This window comes from Chiloscyllium plagiosum, unplaced genomic scaffold (genome assembly GCF_037043375.1).
Source record: "Chiloscyllium plagiosum isolate Xiang-an unplaced genomic scaffold, Cpla_swu_hap1 HiC_scaffold_37, whole genome shotgun sequence".
NCBI lineage: Eukaryota > Metazoa > Chordata > Chondrichthyes > Orectolobiformes > Hemiscylliidae > Chiloscyllium > Chiloscyllium plagiosum.
In genome coordinates, this window is record NW_028270175.1 from 2,895,022 (window position 1) to 2,917,578 (window position 22,557).

Genomic DNA, 22,557 nt, shown 5'->3' on the forward strand with positions numbered 1-22,557 from the left:
TCCACGTTGAGAATGAATTTAACACCTGGTCCATATTATCATCTGAACAAACCACATAATTAGCACAACAAAGTATTTTGATCAACACCAGTACTCCCCAAGGAAATGAATCAACATTGTCACACTCCCCACTACAGCCCACTCTGAGTAGGAGAATTGGCCCTGAAACATTGACCATCTCCCTTCACTGAGGATTGTAAAGGAGGATTATTAGGAATTGCTAACACTGCATGATAGTGACGTTTTAATCAATACTTCAACAAAGGGTCAAAAATATACAGGCAAATGAATAATCTGGAATGAACAAGTGGAGAATTGTTTACTGCCAAGACTTACAACCTCAGCTTTATTCACAAAAACACAACACCTGAGACCTTCCAGTCTGTCAAAGGGCCATTTTAAATTGGTGAGATATGTGCTGTGAGAGTCTCATTAAAACTCATTGCACTTGGTGTGAGTAGTTATTCTATCTGGGTATGACACAAATATATCTGATGTATAACTTCCTTCTGATCCCAAAAGCATTTTGGAGAATTTGGCACAACATATTTTGGGAGCACGAAGTTGGAACCTGACTCTGGTTGAGATTCCTTACAGCTTGCAGATTCCGGAGAAAATCAGGTCTCAAATCTTAGATCCATCACTATATGTGTACCCATGTGTGTACTCAATGTGAATCTGGAGATATTGCATCTATGTTCGCCGACTCACTCACGCCGACATGACAGAGACAAGTGTAGATTGGACGATCATAAGAACTTGGAGGATATTACAGACTGACATGAACGAATTTTGTAGGAGAGTGTCATCAGGGAGTGATGGGGGATGAGTCAGGGGAAAGCTGCAGAAACATCAAAGAATTTGCTTCCCAAAACGTAAGGATATTGAGACCTGTTTGACCCCAGGATTGAAACCATGGCTTTGTCTGGTGCATGTGCCTCAATAACACATTCAAGCACTTAAAATGGAATACTGAATCAATTCATCGAAGAGCAGCATGGGTGGAGACAGGTACAGAATTGACAGTTCAGGTGAGGGAGTGTTAGCCAGTTCTGATGAAGGGTCATCAGTCCAAAATATTAACCCTGCGTTTCATTCCACAGATGCTGCCAGATCTCCTGAGCACTTCCAGCATTTTCTGCTTTCATTTTAAATTTCCAGCATCCCCAGTTCTGAAGAAGGATCACTGATACAGTAATCTTGTGTTTCTCACCACAGATGCTGCCAGACCTACTGCATTTCTTCAGCAATTTCTGTTTCTGTCTGCAGTATTTGTTTTGATAAAAAGGCATGATACGTTGGACAAAAAGGAGATTCATTTGAATGTTTTGAAAAAAGAAAGATAATTGGAATTAGTCTGTGTGCTGTGGGTTTGATATGGCTGTGATGTAATATGGCATTGTCAATGAACTGTTGATAGCATAGCCTACCGTGCACTTGTCTTCCTCAATACACCCCTATGGGAACAACTTGTTCCTTTTGGGAAAAAAACAAATTACATCAGAATTTAATTTCATGTCCAACATTCAATAATAGCATACTCCAGTAATTTATGTACTAGATGATTTTCAGATTGATTCTCTCATTATACAGTGTTCAAACAGGGAGCTACTTTGGGGATCACACCTGAAGGAGCATCAAACCATGTCTCAGATGGAATAGAAGAAATTATTTAGGTTTCTATTTGCACTTGTGGACATAGTAGCCTGTCACATAACCAATGATGAAGATGATCCAAAACACAGCAATTCCTCCAAGTACTTTCATCACAATGCCTAGTTTTCCGGTGCATAATTTATCATAAATCCTGAAATGAGAAACAAACAAACAAACATATGCTGAATATTTAATCAGGTCAGTGTTACAAGTAACAGCTAGACTGTTGAAGTAATGGTTATCTGCACACAAGGACACAGTAACACAATCTTGCTTCATGATAACTCCTAATTGGCTAGCAGTTCTGGGAGCTCTTATAAAAAAACTTCCTTTCATTCAGCTTGTGTATTTCGACACAGACATATATACCAAGCCTCAGTATCAGAACATCACGGGGAAGATTATTAATTGCCAAATCCATCCATTCTCATTGCTTGTCTGCAAGTTCCCTTCATCACACTCCAAAATCACAGAGGTAACTCAATCAGGACCTAATGTTACGTTGGCAAATACATTTATAAACAGCTGTCATGTTAAAGCAGAATGCTGGATTTCAGCAACTGTGAATTGAGTACAAACATATCAACATGCCAATAAGCAGCAATAGGAGGACATTTGGCTCTTTCAGTCTACTCCCCCATTCAATAAGATGGTACTGATCTGACTTGAACTTCACCTCTACATTCCTGCATACCACTGCTGGTGAATTGAAGTTCATTAGAACTCAGTATTGTTTTAGATTTCTTGCAGATGCAGGTTTTTTGATTTGATCCAAAGTGCTAATAAATTTTTCAGTATTATGTTATAATTTTGATTCATTGGAATAATCAAAATTTAGCTCATGGCTAATAGTTATCTAAAGATCCTTTAATCCTTTCTTTTATTTATTTTAACTTTGAGATTTATTACTTTCCTATGTCCAAACTGCCCTTACTTTTGAACTTTAAATACTAAATTGCTTTGGAAGAGTTTTTTTTGGTTTTAACTCAGCCAATGAAAAAATGAATCGGGAAGATATTGATAATCTGCATTCTCAGCAAAAAGTGTAATACCTTCCCTCTCCCAGCCTCGGCAGCCCTTTCTGGTGAAGAATCCCACAGTTTCATTTTCTCTGGGAGAAAACATTCTTCTTCAGCTCTGTCTTAAATATATCAGCCATGATTGAATGGTGGAGCAGATATGATGTACTGAATAGGTAAAAACAATGACTGCAGATGCTGGAAACCAGATTCTGGATCAGTGGTGCTGGAAGAGCACAGCAGTTCAGGCAGCATCCGCCGAGCAGCAAAATCGACGTTTCGGGCAAAAGCAGCTTTTATTCCTGATGAAGGGCTTTTGCACGAAACGTCGATTTTGCTGCTCGTCGGATGCTGCCTGAATTGCTGTGCTCTTCCAGCACCACTGATCCAGAATGATGTGCTGAATAGTCTAATTCTGCTCCGATATCTTATGATCCGTGGTCTTAATATTTTAATGAACCAATAAATTAAAAAAGACAATGGAACAGGTGCCTCCTTTTTCTGAAATACCTTCTGGCCCTGGACTCAACCCTGAAACAACTACTCCACATCTACTCTGTCGAGTTCTCTAAGAATCTTGTGCATTTCTTGTGAAGATGGTTTCCATTCAGAGGCTGAGCTGACAGAATCCATCATTCAGACCCACAATGGGCTGAAGGCATGGGAAGGACAGGAGGTTGCTGCATCATTAAGACAACAGCCAGAGTTTCAGAGGCCACCACTAGTTTCCTGTGTGTCAGCTGACAACGCTACAATCAATAATTCTGCTGGATTTACAAGATTTCAAGAGTAATAATATAGACCAATAGAAATTTAGAAACTATGTCCAGCATCAATGGGTTTAGAAGGAACAAGAGAGAGTGAATAAACTCACTTCCAACTTGAACCTGCCATCCCTTATTACTGACAGTGCCAGTCTGAAAGAAGATTGGAAATGGATAGGCTGGAAAGGTCCCAGTGAGGTGGCCCAGGCTGGGTCTGGGACAATGCTTGAATTGCTTTGATGCTCCTGGACTTTGAAAGGAACCCTGATCCAATTTATTACTCAATATCTTCAGCTGGATGACCCAGGGATGCCAACTGTGCTCAGCATCAAAACTCAGCAATACCTCAAGTCCAGCCAAAACCATCAAGGTTAGAGGACATTGGTTTCCACCTAATTGTTTCCTAGCAACACTTAGAGCTTCCAAGAGAGATGAAAAAACAGAAAAATGAACAGATTTTAAAAATTAAGCAAATGTAAAACATGTACACACCATTTTAAATTTATTGGTTCATTAAAATATTAAGACCATAGATCATAAGATATCGGAGCAGAATTAGACTATTCAGCACATCATGTCTGCTCCACCATTCAATCATGACTGATATGTTTCTCACTCCCATTCTCCTGTCTTCTACCTGTAAAGCTTGAGCCCCCTACCATTTAACACTGTCTTAGAGACATTCAATGACTTGGTCTCCACAGCCCTCTTTGGCAATGACTTCAACAGATTAAGCACCCTCTGCTGAAGACATTCCTCTTCATCTCAGTTCTAAAGAGTCATCCCTTCACTCTGAGGCTGTGCCCTCAGGTCCTAGTCTCTTTGACAAGTGGAAATTTTTCCTCTATGTCCACTTTATCCAAGCCTCTCAGTGTCTCATAAGTTTCAGTCGGATCCCCATCTTCCTTTGTAACTCCTTTGAATACAGATCCAAAGTCCTCAACTGCTCCTCGCATGACAAGCTTTTCATCCCCGGAATCGTTCTCATAAACTTCATGTGGGTACCTCCAACACCAGCACATCCTTCCTCAGATATGGGGCCTGAAACTGCTCACAATATTCCAAATGCAGTCTGACCAGAGCTGTGTACAACCTCAACAGTACATCTCTGCTCTTCTATTCTAGCCATGTTAAATAAATGCTAACATTGCATTTGCCTTCCTATTGGATAACTGCATTTTGGAAAGGCAAATCAGGGCAGGACTTATACACTTAATGGTAAGGTCCTGGGGTGTTTTGCCAAACAAAGAGACCTTGGAGTACAGGTTCATAGTTCCTTGAAAGTGGAATCCCAGGTAGCTAGGATATTGAAGAAGGTGTTTGGTATGCTTGCCTTTATTGATCATGCATTGGGTATAAGAGTTGGGAGGTCATGCTGCAGCTGTGCAGGACATTGTTAGGCCACTTTTGGAATATTGTGTGCAATTCTGGTCTCCCTGCTATATAAAGGATGTTGTGAAACTTAAGAGGGTTCAGAAAAGACTTACAAGGATGTTGCCAGAGTTGGAGGATTTGAGCCACAGAGAGAGACTGAACAAGCTGGGGCTGTTTTTCCTGGAGCACCGGAGGCTGAGGGGTGACCTTATTGAGGATTATAAAATCTTGAGGTGTATGGATGGGGTAAGTAGCCAATGTCTTTTCCCCGTTCTGGAGGAGTCCGGAACTAGAAGGCATTGGTTTAAATTGAGAGAGGAAAGATTTAGAAGGGACTTAAGGGGCAACTTTTTCATACAGAGGATGATGCATGTATGGAATGATCTGCCAGAAGGAGTGGTGGAGGCTGGTACTATTATGACATTTAAAAGGCATCTGGATGGGTATATGAATAGGAAGGGTCTAGATGGATATGGGCCAAATGCTGGCAAATGGGACTAGATTAATTTAGGATCTGATCAGCATGGATGAGTTGGACTGGGGATCTGTTTCGGTACTGTATACCTCTATGACTGTATGAACCTGCATGTTAACCTTAACAGAATCCTGAATTAAGTCTCCTAAGCCACTTTGTGCTTCAGATTTCCAAAGCCTTTCCCCATTTAGAAAATAGTTTATGCCTCTATTCTTCCTACCAGAATGTATAACCTCACACTTTCCTACATTGTCTTCCATCTACGACTTCTTTGCCCACTCTCTGAGCCGGTCCAAGTTCTTCTGCAGCCTCCCTATTTCCTCAACACTTACCTGCCCCTCCACATTTCCCTCCCCTCCCCTATCAGCGTTCTGAAAAGACCACTCCCTCGGTGACTCCCTCGTCAGGTCCACACTCCCCACCAACCCAACCTCCACTCCCGGCACCACCCCGTGGCTCAACACTTCAACTCCCCCTCCCACTCCACCAAGGATATGCAGGTCCTTGGACTCCTCCATCGCCAGACCATAGCAACACCACGGTTGGAGGAAGAGCGCCTCATCTTCCGCCTAGGAACCCTCCAACCACAAGGGATGAACTCAGATTTCTTCAGTTTCCTCATTTCCCCTCCCCCCACCTTGTCTCAGTCAAATCCCTCAAACTCAGCACCACCTTCCTAACCTGCAATCTTCTTCCTGACCTCTCCGCCCCCCACCCCACTCCGGCCTATCACCCTCACCTTGACCTTCTTCCACCTATCGCATTTCCAACGCCCCTCCCCCAAGTCCCTCCTCCCTACCTTTTATCTTAGCCTGCTGGACACACTTTCCTCATTCCTGAAGAAGGGCTTATGCCCGAAACGTCGATTCTCCTGTTCCTTGCTTGCTGCCTGACCTGCTGCGCTTTTCCAGCAACACATTTTCAGCTCTGATCTCCAGCATCTGCAGTCCTCACTTTCTCCTCAATTTCTTTAGTCATCCAGCATTCCCTATACCTACCAGCCTTCCCTTTTACCCTAACTGGAATATGCTTGCACAATAAGAATCAGAGAGTTATAGAATCATACAGGACAGAACTGGCCCTTTGGCTCATTAGGTTTGCACTGACCCATCCACAGTAATCCCACTTTGCTGCACTGGGTCCTAAACTCTAGTCTCTCTCAGTTTGTAGGTTTGTACCTACTGCTGAACCCCACTGGCGCTGTATTGAACAGTTACTTCCTCTCCACCCTTCTGTGCCCTCAAACATTTATACACCTCAAATAGATTCCCCTTAACCTTCTCGAAAGAAAACAACTTGAGCTTATTTAGCCTCTCTTCAAAGCTAAACTGCCCCATTCCAGGGCAATATCCTGCTGAATCTCCTCTGTACCCCCTCCAGTACAATCACATCCATTATGTCGTGTGCAAACCAGAACATGCACACAGCACTCCAGCTGTGGCCTGAGCAATGTTCTGTACAGGTCCAGCAAAACTTCCCTGCGCTTCTAATTCATGATTAAGGCAAGAGTCCCTATTGTGCCTTCTTAACCACCTTATTAACCTGTCCTGTTCCAGGGATCTGTGGATGAGCCCAAGATCCCTCTGTTTCCTGGAGCTTCCTGGTGTCCTAACGTTTATGGAGTATTCCCTTCTCTTGTTACTTCTTCCAAAGTGTATTGCCTCACACTTTTATAGTGCATCGTTTCAATTTAGTAATGTTACTGATTAAAAGAACAAACTTAGATTAGTGCTAGGGTCCTCAACTTAAACTTTCAACTGAAATTTCGGACAGATGCGGATACTTGGAGGAACGTGAATTGTATTACATGTCCATAAACTGATACCTTCTGAGCGCAATATGGGCTATGGAATAATCTTTGAAAGCAGCCATACCTTTTACAGCCTGAAGCTTCTATTGCAGAAATGCTGATGGTGACCTGGTCCTGGGCATTGTCATTCCATCGACTGTACTGCACATCTGTCTCATGAGTGATCATTGTTAAATTCAATCTCTGGTGCTAAAAATTAGCTGGATCTGTAGTAACACAAAACTCATGCCTTTAATATTCTTGTAGTTTATCTAAGTAGAGAAATTGTTTTTTTAAATGATCATTCTTTCTTGTTGGATAATAATGGCAGAAAAACACCTTTCAGCCCGCTCACCTAGAGGCTGTACTGTTATTCAGTCGGATCACGATAGCTGTATTAAAATTTTATCTGTACCATGATGCTACAAAAACCTTTAGCATTAACTTGGTTCAACTTCCCTTGAATCCTTATGATTAAAGTAATTCTCCAGCTCAAATGTAAATGCTTCTAATATAATATGCTGGATTTGTTTAATTTATGGCTGTTAAGTACAAAATCTAGGCAGATAGGGGAGGGCGTTGTATTGATGAAATTGCAATCTTTTAGCTAACTCATGGTTTTGATGTTTGCTGAGCAGGATGGAAAAGATCCATTGAGACAAAAGGAAGAATAAGGAAATTTTCCAGATGGCTGAGCTAATGCTTACCCATTAACCAACAGCATCAGAATATATTAACTGGATTTTTATTCCTTTGCAGTTTATTGGAATTTGCTGATAACAAATTCCTTCCTATGTTGGAGCAAATTACTGTAGATGCTGGAATCTATACTGAAAACAACAAATGCTGGAGATCACAGCAGGTCAGGCAGCATCTATGGAGAGAGAGCAAGCTAATGTTTTGAGTCTAGAAGACTTTGTCAGAGCTAAAGTGAAGTGTGGAGGGGGCAGCATTTATGCAATGGTGTTGTGGGGGTGTGCCGGGGAGGTGGTGAAGTGCTGGGAGAGAAAAGGATAGAGTAGATTAAGTGATCAGAATGAGAGAATGGCAGAACAATGGTCCAACTGCCAGAATAGAAAAAACAGGCAGCCCCACTGAAGTGGATTGGCTGTGGGAAAGGATAGATTTACGGGGTTAGGGTGAGGGGTGTGGGTCTGAGTGGGATGCTCTTTAGAGGGTTGATGTGGACTTGATGGGCTGAATGGCCTGCTTCCACAATGTAGAGGTTCCATGATTCCATATGAATTCAGTCTAGGGCTTCCTTTTAAGGCCACAAGACAGTTATTGCCAGTTATGAGCTGATGTGTTCCTATTAAGGCTGCAGAACATGCCTGGCAATCCATTGTCTTTGCAGTAAGAAGTTCCTGTTCTTAGGAACTGAGGAATAAAGAGCTGCGTATTTCATTTTTGGTGAAAGTGAGGACTGCAGATGCTGGAGATCAGAGTCAAGATTAGAGTGGTGCTGGAAAAGCACCGCAGGTCAGGCAGTTTCCGAGGAGTAGGAAAATCGATGTTTCAGGTAAAAGCCCTTCATCAGCCCTTTATCCCTGATGAAGGGCTCCTGCCCGAATCATCGATTCTCCTGCTCCTTGGACGCTGCCTGACTTGCTGTGCTTTTCCAGCACCACTCTAATCTTTATTATTTCATTTTTGGACCTGGGAAAGATGTCAGGGTCTTTGAGGTATTGGTGTGCTCTGCGTTTTGGTGGGATATTGGCGTGGACACCACTGTAAGGACTCTGATGGGATTGTGCTGTTCACCCAGACCATGTGAAGGACCTCTCACCACCATTTGAGAGCAGTCAGCATCCTTCAATGTGGATAACCTTGCATGCAGCTTCTCAAAACTTGCAGAGGGGAGAATTCTCCTAATTTTCACTTCAATTAGCTCATATATTGTGGTGCACTGCTGCTGAGCAAAGACAGGAGAGAAATCTTACAGACAGTTCAAGTAGATACTATCAAAAGAAAGAAAAAAAACTCTCATGGCAATTATATAGCACAGATCAGCCACATCTCAGATAATCCAAAAATGTTTCACCAATGAATGAATTATTTCTAAACTGTAGTTAAGGCAAACATGTTAGTCAGATTTCATCTGGCAGGTTAATACAAGCAGCAATAGATAACAGACCAGATACATTTTTCTTTATCAGTGCCTTTTGTGTGATATTGGCCCAGAAACAGGAAACTTCCCCTGGTTTTCCTCAAGTCTGTCATAGTCCCCTATCTGGAAATTCAACCTTGTTAGCACTGAAGCTGTTCATTGACTATACCATGTGTCACGAATGCTTGAAGGCTCCCAGTTCTCAAGTGACAAACAGGGTAGTATAATCCTGGATTGTCTTCACTCCTGGGATCTGATGTGCTTTCCTGTTTTGCTCTGCTCTCCCTCCGGACTCTCAGGTACCTGACCTCAGCTCATCAGTTCCCTGGTGCTGTGTGACCTGCACTGTCATGCGTGAAACCAAATTTGAACGTTTTCAGATTCACGAGTGAATGATTTTGAAACCTGAGTCTAGAATCTTGAAGCATTTCCATACAAGAGACCTTTTGAAACATGATTGTTTTCCAACCAAGGTAGATGACAAAGGCATTGCTGGTTAAAATATTCATTACACTTGGCAACTTTGTTTCCTCCAGTTCTTCAGAATCTTTGACTTTCTGATGATATTTAGAATACAGTTGGTGGACAATGAGCTCAGCATTCTCTCATGGAATAAAGAAATAACTTGCATTTATATAACACCTTTCGTAATCTCAAGAAGGCTCAAAACATTTTATACCATTTTATTTATTCATGGTACATGGGTGTCACTAGCTAAGCCAGCATTTATTGTTGATCCTTGATTATCAGAGTGCAGTTAAGCATCAACCACATTGCTGTTGGACTGGAGTCACATCTAGGCCAGACCAGGTAAGGACAATGCACTCCCTTCTCTAAACAACGTTAGCTAACAAGGTATTTTCAGCAATCAACAACGGTTTCATAGTTGTCATTAAACTCTTAGCGTCAGACTTTTATTGAATTTAAATGCCACCATCTCTTATGGTGGGAATTGAACCCAGTTTTCCGGGACATTACCTGGGATATATTCGGGGAAATCTAAGATGGAGGATGGGAAACAATTGTGGCTGGAAGAGCTGTTCTTTTTTTGAGATCTTTTGGGTGTTGGAGGTGATTTCCTTGAATTCCAGGAGCTGCAATTATTGTTTTATATGCTGTTGCATGTTTTGAAACTTTGAGGAAAAAAAATCAGAACAACAGAACTTTATTTTGTAAATATTTTTATTGAGTAAAAGAATTTGAATATTTTACAAAATTAGAAAATTACTACAAAAAAGCATAACAATCTTATAATATAACATCAACAATGGCGACAGTAACAGTGAACAAACTACTACTCTACTCCACAAACAATTTAGAAGAAAAAAAGAGAAAAAAACCTACGCAAACTACAATTCAATTAATAACTAAACTTAAAAAAAGAAACTAAATGAAACCAAATTAACTTAAATTAAGTTACTACACTCAGCGCAATCCCACCAAAGCTCCCCACCACTGGGAGCATCAGTTGGCGTACCCGTTTTTGTTTGGAACTCTTCCTCCCAGGGGCCCCCGGGCTGCCAGACACAGCCATCATAGTTATACAAAGGCCCTGACCAATATGGCCGACAAGTCCACGTCTATATGGTTCGAAAAGGACTACCACATCCTACAAAGCAGTTCCGTTTTCTAGTGCCCCATACTTGTAAGAAAGTCCAGGGGGATATGCTCCATAACTAATCTACTCCACCCTGAGATCCTGGGGGATCTTCTGACACCCATCTCATCAGGACGTTCTTCCTTGCACAAAGTGAAAGAATATTAAACAGTTTCTTCCCACATGCATCCAAAGAAGGGAGGTTTGGCAAACCCAAGAGTAGGGACACCGGATCTACCTTGACCTCAGTTCCCAAGACCCCTTCCAAAACACTTGCTCTAAAGCTCCAATACCTACAAAGCTTGTGGCATGACCACAAGAGTACCAACATCTGTTTTACATTTGGGCCATATTGGGGACGCTCCTGTCATAAATTTTGTAAGCTGCTTCGGTGCCAAATGAGCCCTGTGGAGTGCCTTCAGATGCATAGCCTGCATCCTATTGCAAATCGAAATCTTTCTTACGTTCTCCCAAATATCTTCCCACGCCTCTGACGAGATCTCCACCCCCAATTCCTGTGTCCAGATTCCACACAGCCACTCAACGTTCTTCAAAACATTACCTCCTGATAAATGGTAGAGGGTGCTGACTGAGAGGGTACCCATGGACCAAAGTACTCTCCTCTCCACTTCCAACTTAGTGTAGTCCTTTTCTGTATAAAGTCGCTAATCTGAAAATAACGAAAGAGGTCCATCCTAGATAGTTTATACTTCTGGCTCAACTGCTCGAATGCCGTCATGACGTCCCCATCAAATAAATCTCCCAAACAGGAGACTCCTCTAGTCTCCCAGAGCCTAAAGCTGGAATCCATCGATCCCGGACGGAATCCTAACATTCCTTCCATGGGAGTAAAAGGAGAAGTTTTTTGTAAATTGCCCTCACCTTGTCGCATTGTTCTCTATGCTTTAACCATGTTAAGGACTCTGCAATGCTCCATACCAGTCCTCATCTTGTCCATAAGCAACAAATTAATGAGGAGGCATCCTGCCTGGGAGGCCGCAATGTCCAGCCAGGTTGACCACGGGTCCTGGCAAGTCCAATCAGCCACATTGGAAATTGGGAACTTAATTGATATTTCTTAAAATCTGGATAATCCACACCCCCAATCCCCTGCGGAAGCTGCAATTTGGAGAGCTTAATAACATTCTTCATAATGACTTCATAACATTGATTTTATACCCTGAGAACAAACCAAATAGATTAATCCCTTGTATTAAATGGGACACAGATATTGTCGGGTTAGTTAGAAAGAGAAGAATGTCATTTGCATAAAAGGTGATCTTATGCCCTCCTGATCCTACCTCCAGGGCAGTAATATTGGGGTCCTTCTGGATGGGCTTTGCCAACGGCTCAATCCCCAATGTAAATAGTAACAGTGAATGGGAGCACCCTTGTCAACTGCCTCTGCCAATACTAAAATTGTCCGACCTTATACCATTCGTGAGAACCGCTGCTTTAGGGTCACTATAGAACACTGCCACCTGCCTGGCAAAGACCCCTTCAAAGCCAAACTGTTCCAGGACGTAGAAGAGGTACAGCCACTCCACCCGGTCAAATGCTTTCTCTGCATCTAGGGAGACTACCAAGCCTGGAATCGACCCTTGCTGGCACACCTGTACCATATTTAGTACTCTTCTAATATTAGAGGACCTGTGACCCCTAATAAAACCTGTCTGGTCCTTCCTTCTGGAGCTTCTCCAACCTCAACGCCAGCATTTTCAACAAAATTTTAAAGTCCATGTTTAATAATGATATGGGCCTATACGAAGTGCAATCCTCTGGGGCTTTCCCTCTCTTGAGAATAAGAGAAATATTTGCTTCTCTCAGAGAGGATGGGAGGCAGTCCTGATATGAATAATTGTACATATCCAGCATTGGCCCGGCCAGCATTTTATAAACTCCTTGTAAAACTCACTCTGAAATCCATCTGGGCCAGGCGCCTTACCGCTCTGGAGCTGCCTCACCGCCTCCTGTGTCTCTTGGACTGTCAGAGGGGCATTCAAAAGAGATGCCTGCTCTGAAGTTACACCTGGGAGGTCCAAGGTCTTAAAAAAGGGCTCCATCTTCGCCAATTTGTCCTCACAGCCCTCCGACCAGTACAACCCAGAGTAGAACTTCCTGAATACCGTTAATCTTTTAGGAATTGTGAGTGAGAGGACTAGCACTCTCTCTGATGGATGTGATAGATTGGGGGGGCATTCTTCTTTCTGGCCCAGTACACCAGATACCTACCTACCCGGCTTATCACCATACTCACCATACTATGTTTCACAAAGGAAATCTCCCTCTTTGCTGTCTAGGTGAGTGCAGAATTCAGAGCAGCCCAGAGGGCTGTAATCCCCTGCAACTTGGTTACAGATGGTCTGTCAAAGTATGCTAACTCAGCTGCTTTCAGCTGACCCTTGAGCATACGCTGCTGCTCTCCCGACAGGTTACTGGCCGTACCTCGATTAATGTCCCAAAAAATTTTAAAGTCCTGCGAAAAATACTCAGTAAACTTGCTATCTTTCAGGAGAAAGGATCAATGTGCCAATGCCTCGAGCCTGTCCCATCACCATCGGCCTTAACTTCCGTGTACACTGTTGCATGATCAGAAATGGCTATGTTCCCAACTCTGCAGGACAGCATCGAATTCAGAAAGGCCAATGGGGCAAAAAACCATGTCAATCCTAGTTTAACACTTATGTGGCTTAGAGAAAAAGGTGAAGTCAGTACCCTCAGGGTGAAGACATCTCCACACATCCACCAACCACAGCTCCCTATTCGGATCCACCAGCTGCCTGGATTGTGGGGATATACCCGCGAGACCCCATGGCATCCTGTCCACCTCGGGGTCTATAAGTCAGTTAAAGTCTGTCCCTATAATTGTATGACGTGCCTCAAGGGCCATCAACCTGGAAAGTGCATCCATTAAAAATTTGAGGGGATGTGCTGGTGGGCTGTATGCATTCAAGATCCCATACTCTTCTCCTTGTATTAAAGCTTTAAGGACCATAATTTGTCCTTAATTTGGTCTAACAGTTGTAATGGGAAATTCTTCTGGATGAGTATAGCTACTCCTCTACTTTTCGAATTAAAGGATGGGGTAAAGACCCATCTGAACCGTCCCTGCTGCAACTTTAAGTGCTCCCTATCAGTTAGATGTGTTTCTTGCAGCAAGGCTACATTGGACCTTTCTTTTCTAAGACTTGAAAGGAACTTTTTTCTCTTAATCAGTGAATGACTCCCCTTAACATTCCAGGTGCACCAGGTAAATGGTTAGCCATAGCCATCTGAAACAGTCTGTGACCCCCCGGGAGGAAGAACCCCACTCATAGCACACCAAGTGAAAGCAGTAAACAGCTCATATAAACTTGAAAATCCAACTACAAAAACTACCAAATCAAAACTTCTAATAACTACTTCTAGAATGAACCAACATATAACACAAATAAGAGGAGACTTTCCCCCTTTCCCACAAGGGGGCGCCCATACTACCCACTAACCCCTCGATGGCTCCATCTTGCTGAAGCCGTGCCCCAAACCCAGGCAAAACAAAGTAAAGTTACATGTATCTTACAACAAGAAAATTGAAAGTGGGTACTCAACCCGTCCCTTCCATCCTTTGATCCTAGGCAATCCTGGTTAAAAATAAACCCTCCCCTGCCTCCCCAAGCCACTCCCCGCCATCCCATACAAACAGAGAGAAATGAAAAAGGAATGATAGAGAAACAAAGGATAATGGGAGGGGAGAAAGAAGGGAGGAGAGAGAAAGAGAAAAAAGGGACCCCACATATTAAAAAAAACAAATCAGGGAAACCAGGCAAACTACAGAGAAAGGAGAAAGTGAGGGCTGCAGATGCTGGAGATCAGAGCTGAAAATGTGTTGCTGGAAAAGCGCAGCAGGTCAGGCAGCATCCAAGGAACAGGAGAATCGACGTTTCGGGCATAAGTCTTTCTTCAGGAAGAAGAGCTTCCTGAAGAAGGGCTTATGCCCGAAACGTCGATTCTCCTGTTCCTTGGATGCTGCCTGACTTGCTGCGCTTTTCCAGCAACACATTTTCAGCAAACTACAGAGAAAGCATACATATTATTTGAGACAGTCAGTCTATTTTAAAATTTCTAGGAAGTCCTTTGCCTTTTCTGGTGAGTCAAAATTAAACACGGACCCTCTGTGGCTGAAACGTAATATTGCCGGATAACTTACAGAATACTGAATATCTAAGTCTCTCAGCCTCCTTTTTAACCTCATCAAAGGCCTCCCTCTTGCTGATCACGGCTGCAGAAAAATCTTGGAAAAACAAAGTTCTTGATCCTTTGTATACCAGAGCCTGAAGATCCTTCCCCAGTGCTCTAGAAGCTTCCAGCACCAATTGTTTGTCTCTGTAATGCTGGAGTCGCACTAGGACGGGGCGGGGGTGCTGGTCTGATCCGGGCCTGTGCACTGCGATCCGATGGGCCCGCTCAACCCACACTCGGCCCGCCCCGAATTCCAGACTCAGAAACTGCAGGAGCCATTGCTCTACGAAGCTGATCAGCTGGCCTTCCTCTTCCCGTTCCGGCAACCTGACCAAGCGGATGTTCTTCCAATGATCTTGATTTTCGAGTCATCGACCTGCTCGACTAAGGCCGGTACCTGCTGTTCCAGGGCCTGGACTTGACCCCCAAGGATTCTGCCGCAGTTTCGGAAGCTATGGTCCGCTGTTCCACTTCCATGACGCACTGCCTGAGACAATAGATCTCTTGGTCGTGCTCCTACAGCATGGTCGATATCGGTTCCAGCCTGGTCCGGGTCTCCTCCATCGCTGAATTGATCTTCTCTTGGAGTTTCTGAGACAAAGCTCTGCCCCACAGGTCATTCCCCTGGGGCGATCGCAGAGGCTGATGCTGCAGCTGCAGGCATGTCCGTTACTGCAGGGGAGTGCCCTCTTTAGAGTCATAGAGTCATAGAGATGTACAGCATGGAAACAGATCCTCCAACCCTGGCAACATCCTTGTAAATCTTTTCTGAACCCTTTCAAGTTTCACAACATCTTTCCGATAGGAAGGAGACCAGAATTGCTTGGTGCAATCTTCGCTGTTATTTTGCCTTAGTCATTTTTCTTAATCAATTAAAGTGACATACAGCAATTCTGAGGATCCAAAACTACTGATTTTTACCACAATGGGTGAGAAAAGTAGAGTGAATGCACCACTTTGCCTGAGGTCTTAGTGCAGAGCTCAGCAGGGCAGACCTACTGCATCACTGCCATCTTGGATCTCTTTTAAAAGGAGAAAGACAGAGAAAAGGCAGCACATTGTCAGTGAAGAAGAGAGAGAAAGACACCTACGCTGCTAATTGACATAGCAGTGAATCTGCGCAGTTACTGCCTTTGCTGTTTGAATTCATGCATCTCTGGACTCTGGAGTACACCTAAGAAAAATTAAAAAAACAGCAGAATTCACAGCTGACCTTGGAGAAACCTGTGTGGGAGAGCTCACAGCACAGGAACAGATGAGTGCATAGTTTTTAACATATAACCTTGCTGTAAGTCTACAATAGTGAGTAGAGTGGGTTCTTTCTTGATTGTATGTTTTATTGAGACATGTCTCTGGATTAAATTTTAAGCACTAAGTTAGCCTGGAGCACTGTTTTTTAGAGCAAAAAGATGGTGGTATTTTCTGGGTCTGTAGATTGTGAAGGAGCAAAAATGGCCTTTAATAGAGTGATATGCTCCTCCTGTTGGATGTGGGAGATTAGGTTTTAGGGAAAATTTACATGTTACTAATGATTATGACTGCAGGAAGTGTCTTTGGTTACGAATCCTATCATATCGCATGGATCTGTTGGAGCGACAATTAGAGGCAATGAGGAATTTATAAGAGCTGGGGGTGTGATGGAGTGAAATTATAGGAAGGAAGAAAAGCCACAGATACAGTCAGGTAGATGGGTTAACTCCAGGAAAGGTAGGAGGGGTAGGCAGGTCATGCAGGAGTCTCCTGTGGTTATCCCCATTTCAGACAAGGATGCTGTTTTGGGAAATGGAGGGAGTTATGGACTCTCGGGGAATGTAGCATGAACAGCCATGTTTCTGGTATCAAGACTGACTCTAATGTAATGAGGGGTATGTCGAGTTCCAAGTGATTGATTATGTTAGGGGACCCCCTAGTCCGAGGCACAGACAGACGTTTCTGCAGCCGGCAGTGAAAATTCAGAATGGAGTGTTGCCTCCCTGATGCCAGGATCAAGGATGTCTCAGGGAGCTTGCAGAATGTTCTCAAAGAGGAGAGGGACATATTGGATCTAAAGGGATAATATAGAGAGTTAGGCAGGAAGTCCTCAAGGGTAGTAATATCTGTATTACTCCCGGTGCTACAAGCTAGTGAGGGAAGGAATAGGAAGATAGAGCAGATGAGTGCGTAGCCCAGGAGTGGTACATGGGAGAAGGCCCGAAACATTGACTCTCCTGCTTCTCGGATGATGCCTGACCTGCTGTGCTTTTCCAGGAACCACATTCTTGACTCTGATCTCCAGCATCTGCAGTCCTCACGTTCTACTGCGCAGGGGAGAAGGGTTCACATTTTTGGATCATTGGAATCTCTTCTGGGGTAGAAGTGACCGTACAAGAAGGACGGATTGCACCTAAATTGAAAGGGGACTAATATACTGGCAGGGAAATTTGCTAGAGCTGCTCAGGAGGATTTAAATTAGTAAGGTGGGGGGAATGGGACCCATGGAGATAGTGAGGAAAGATTTCAGTCTGAGGCTGGTACAGTTGAGAACAAAGGCAATTCAAACAGTCAGGGCAGGTAGGGACAAAGCAGAGAACAAGGTGGGACTGATAAATTAAACTGCATTTACTTTAATGCAAGAGGCCTAACAGGGAAGGCAGGTGAACTCAGGGCATAGTTAGGAACATGGGACTGGGATATCATAGCAATTACAAAAACATGGCTCAGGGATGGGCAGGACTGGCAGCTTAATGTTCCAGGATACAAATGCTACAGGAAGGATAGAAAGGGAGGCAAGAGAGGAGGGGAGTGGCGTTTTTGATAAGGGATAGCATTACAGCTGTGCTGAGGGAGGATGCTCCTGGAAATACATCCAGGGAAGTTATTTGAGTGGAACTGAGAAATGAGAACTGATTCTTTACTCAGAGTAGAAAGTGTATGGAATGCTTTGCCTGCAACGGTACTAGATTCACCAAGTTTAAGTGCGTTTAAGTCGTCATTGGACAGGCATATGGACGTACATGGAATAGTGTAGGTGGGATAGGCTTCAGATTAGTATGACAGGGCGGCGCAACATCGAGGGCCGAAGGGCCTGTACTGCGCTGTAATGTTCTATGTTCTATGTTCTATAACTGATCATCTTATTGAGGTTGTATTATAGACCCTCTAAAAGTCAGAGGGAAATTGAGAAACAAATTTGTAAGGAGATTTCAGTTATCTATAAGAATAATAGGGTGGTTATGGTAGGGGATTTTAACTTTCCAAACATTGACTGGGACTGCCATAAGGGTTTAGATGGAGATGAATTTGTTAAGTGTGTACAAGAAAATTTTCTGATTCAGTATGTGGATGTACCTACTAGAGAAGGTGCAAAACTTGTCCTACTCTTGGAAAATAAGGCAGGGCAGGTGACTGAGGTATCAGTGGGAGAGGACTATGGGGCCAGTGACCATAATTCTATTAGTTTTAAAATAGGGATGGAAAAGGATAGACTGGATCTAAAAGTTGAAGTTCTACATTGGAGGAAGGGTAATTTTGACGGTATTAGGCAAGAACATTTAAAAGCTGATTGGGTGTAGATGTTCGCAGGTAAAGGGATGGCTGAAAAATGGGAATCCTTCAAAAACGAGATAACGAGAGTCCAGAGACAGTGTATTCTTGTCAGGATGAAAGGAAAGGCTGATAGGTGTAGGGAATGGCAGATGACTAGAGAAATTGAGGGTTTTGTTAAGAAAAAGAAGGAAGCATATGTCAAGGAAAGACAGGAGAGATCGAGAGAATCCTTAGAAGAGTATAAAGGAGGTAGGAGTAGGGAAATCAGGAGGGCAAAAAAGGGGACATGAGATAGCTTTGGCAAATAGAATTAAGGAGAATCCAAAGGATTTTTACAAATATATTAAGGACAAAAAGGTAACTAGGGAGAGAATAAGGCCCTTCAAAGATCAGCAAGGCGGCCTTTGTGTGAAGCCACAGAAGTTGAGGGAGATACTAAATGAGTATTTTGCATCAGTATTTACTGTGGAGAAAGACATGGAAGATATAGAATGGTGACATCTTGAAAAATGTCCATATTACACAAGAGGAGGCGCTGGATATCTTGAAACACATAAAAGTGGATAAATCCCCACGACCTGATCAGGTGTATCAAAGAACTCTGTGGGAAGCTATGGAAGTGATTGCAGGGTCCCTTGCTTAGATATTTGTATCATCGATAGTCATAAGTGAGGTGCCAGAAGACTGGAGGTTGGCTAATGTAGTGGCTCTGTTTATGAAAGGTGATAAGGACAAGCAAGTGAACTATAGACAAGTGAGCCTGACCTCAGTGGTGGGCAGTTTGTGGGAGGGAATCCTGAGCGACAGGATGTACATGTATTTGGAAAGGTTAAGGACTGATTAGGGATAATCAGCATGGCTTTGTGTGTGGGAAATCATGTCTCACAAACTTGATTGAGTTTTTTGAAAAAGTAACAAAGAGGATTGTTGAGGGCAGAGAGGTAGATGTGATCTATATGGACTTAAGTAAGGTGTTCGACAAGGTTCCCCATGGGAGACTGATTAGCAAGGTTAGATCTCACGGAATACAGGGAGAACTAGCCATTTGGATACGGAACTGGCTCAAAGGTAGAAGACAGGGTGGTGGTGGAAGGTTGCTTTTCAGACTGGAGGCCTGTGACCAGTGGAGTGCCACAAGGATCGGTGCTGGGTCCACTACTTTTTGTCATTTATATAAATGATTTTGATGTGAACATTGGAGGTATAGTTAGTAAATTTGCAGATGACACCAAAATTGGAGGTGTAGTGGACACCAAAGAAGGTTACCTCAGAGTACAACAGGATCTTGATCAGATGGGCCAATGGGCTGAGGAGCGGCAGATGGAGTTTAATTCAGATAAATGCGAGGTGCTGCATTTTGGAAAAGCAAATCAGAGCAGGACTTATACACTTAATGGTAAGATCCTAGGGAGTGTTGCTGAACAGAACCTTGGAGAGCAGGTTCATAGCTCCTTGAAAGTAGAGTCATAGGTAGATAGGATAGTGAAGAAGGCATTTGGTATGCTTTCCTTTATTGATCAGCGTATTGAGTACAGGAGTTGGGTGGTCATGTTGCAGCTGTACAGGATATTGCTGAGGCCACTTTTACAATATTGAGTGCAATTCTGGTCTCCTTCCCATATGAAACTTGAAAGGGTTCAGAAAAGATTTACAAGGATGTTGCCAGGGTTGGAGGATTTGAGCTATAGGGAGAGGTTGAACAGGCTGGGGCTGTTTTCCCTGGAGCATCAGAGACTGAGGGGTGACCTTATGGAGGTTTATAAAATCACGAGGGACATGGATAGGATCAATTGATAAGGTCTTTTCCTTGGGGTCGGGGAATCCAGAACTAGAGGGCATAGGTTTAGGGTGAGAGGGGAAAGGGATCTAAGGGCAACTTTTTCATGCAGAGGGTAGTACGTGTATGGAATGATCTGCCAGAGGAAGTGGTGGGGGCTGGTACAATTGCAACATTTAAAAGGCATTTGGATGGGTATATGAATAGGAAGGGTTTGGAGGGATAAGGGCCAGGTGCTGGCAGGTGGGACTAGATTGGGTTGAGATATCTGGTCAGCATGGGCGGGTTGGACCTGAAGACTCTGTTTCCGTGCTGTATATCTCTGTGACTCTTTGACTCTAATAGTGTAGTGAAAATAGTGTATGCAATGTTGTACTGTGGGAAATGGGGAAACCATGCCATCTGTTGGTGATATTGATCTCACAATCCTTCAGCAATGTACTCATAAACCAGAACCAGTTTCCTGATATTGCGCTGTTCAATCTTAATTTCCTGATATTCCTGTTATTAATCAATTGGATGCTTACCTTTCCATTGAGCTAGTTAACTTTGTAGTCCAGTGACAAATTATGAAGTATAATCCTTGGTACCCAAACCAATATACAACTTCTATTGTGATATTAACTATCAAAATTGCTGATGCAGTCATGGTAATTTCTTTTTCTACCTAGATTAATAGCTGGATGAATGTAATCTCAGATGAATGCAAAACAATTTACGCTCCAGTTCCCTGACTGGGATGAGTAATGAAATGCCAGCAAAAAGGAATTCCTTTATCAACAGATGTTTTATTTTGGTTTTTTGCTCTTCATGCCACATTTGATGCGACATTTGGCACAAATAGAGAAATTGTCTGAAACAGGATATATCCAAGAGTGAAGTCATTATTCCTCCTTGTCAGTCTCACAGATAAGTTTGGACACATGGTGCATTAACTCATGCTGATTTTAGTAGGACCATTGATCCTATGAGTAACGACATTGAGGGGCTTGTGTGTTGGGAATTTGGTAGTGTCCCTACCTCCAGAGTATGTCTGAACATGATTTGGAGTGCTGGTGTTGGACTGGGGTGGTCAAAGTTAAAAATCACACAACACCAGGTTATAGTCCAACAGATTTAGAGTCATAGAGTCATAGAGATGCACAGCATGGAAACAGACCCTTCGGTCCAACCCTTCCATGCCGACCAGATATCCCAACCCAATCTAGTCCCACCTACCAGCACCCGGTCCATATCCCTACAAACCCTTCCTATTCATATACCCATCCAGATGCCTTTCAAATGTTGCAATTGTACCAGCTTCCACCACTTCCTCTGGCAGCTCATTTCATACACGTATCACCCTCTGCGTGATATCTTTCCCCTCTCACTCTAAACCTATGCCCTCTAGTTCTGGACTCCCTGACCCTAGGGAAAAGACTTTGCCTATTTACCCGATCCATGCCTCTCATAATTTTGTAAACCTCTATAAGGTCACTCCTCAGCCTCTGACGCTCCAGGGAAAACAGCCCTAACCTGTTCAACCTCTCCCTATAGCTCAAATCCTCTCCCTAAAGCTCAAATGAGCAGCACTTCAAAAGCTAGTGCTTCCAAATAAACCTGTTGGACTATAACCTGGTGTTGTGTGATTTTTAACTATGTCTGAACAGGTTGACTGAAATAACTATAAGTAACATTGTTAAAGATTGTGACTTAAAATGAGTTTCAATTCAAGATCGATACAGAATTGGCTGGTCGAGAAAGACAGCGAGTGGTAGTAGAAGGAAAATATTCTGTCTGGAAGTCTGTGGTGAGAGGTGTTCCACAGGGCTCTGTCCTTGGGCCTCTACTGTTTGTAATTTTTATTAATGACTTGGATGAGGGGATTGAAGGATGGGTCAGCAAGTTTGCAGACGACACAAAGGTTGGAGGTGTCTTTGACAGTATAGAGGGCTGTTGTAGGCTGCAGCGGGACATTGACAGGATGCAGAGATGGGCTGAGAGGTGGCAGATGGAGTTCAACCTGGATAAATGCGAGGTGATGCATTTTGGAAGGTCGAATTTGAAAGCTGAGTACAGGATTAAAGACAGGATTCTTGGCAGTGTGGAGGAATAGAGGGATCTTGGTGTGCAGGTACATCGATCCCTTAAAATTGCCACCCAAGTGGACAGGGTTGTTAAGAAAGCATATGGTGTTTTGGCTTTCATTAACAGGGGAATTGAGTTTAAGAGTCGTGAGATCTTGTTGCAGCTCTATAAAACTTTGGTTAAACTGCA

At 43.3% G+C, this 22,557-nt stretch overlaps 1 protein-coding gene across 1 annotated transcript in view; it reads right to left on the bottom strand.

Annotated features, from left to right (window-relative positions):
- Positions 1–227: 227 nt before the first annotated feature.
- Positions 228–22,557, bottom strand: part of smim1 (small integral membrane protein 1) — a 28,033-nt gene continuing 5,703 nt past the window's right edge. The window contains exons 2-3 of the mRNA XM_087980218.1: positions 7,163–7,304; positions 228–1,807 (exon numbers count right to left, since the gene is read on the bottom strand). Coding sequence (XP_087836344.1) covers positions 1,681–1,807; positions 7,163–7,266 — 231 coding nt within the window. The 5' untranslated portion in view covers positions 7,267–7,304 and the 3' untranslated portion in view covers positions 228–1,680. The remainder of the gene's footprint in view (positions 1,808–7,162; positions 7,305–22,557) is intronic.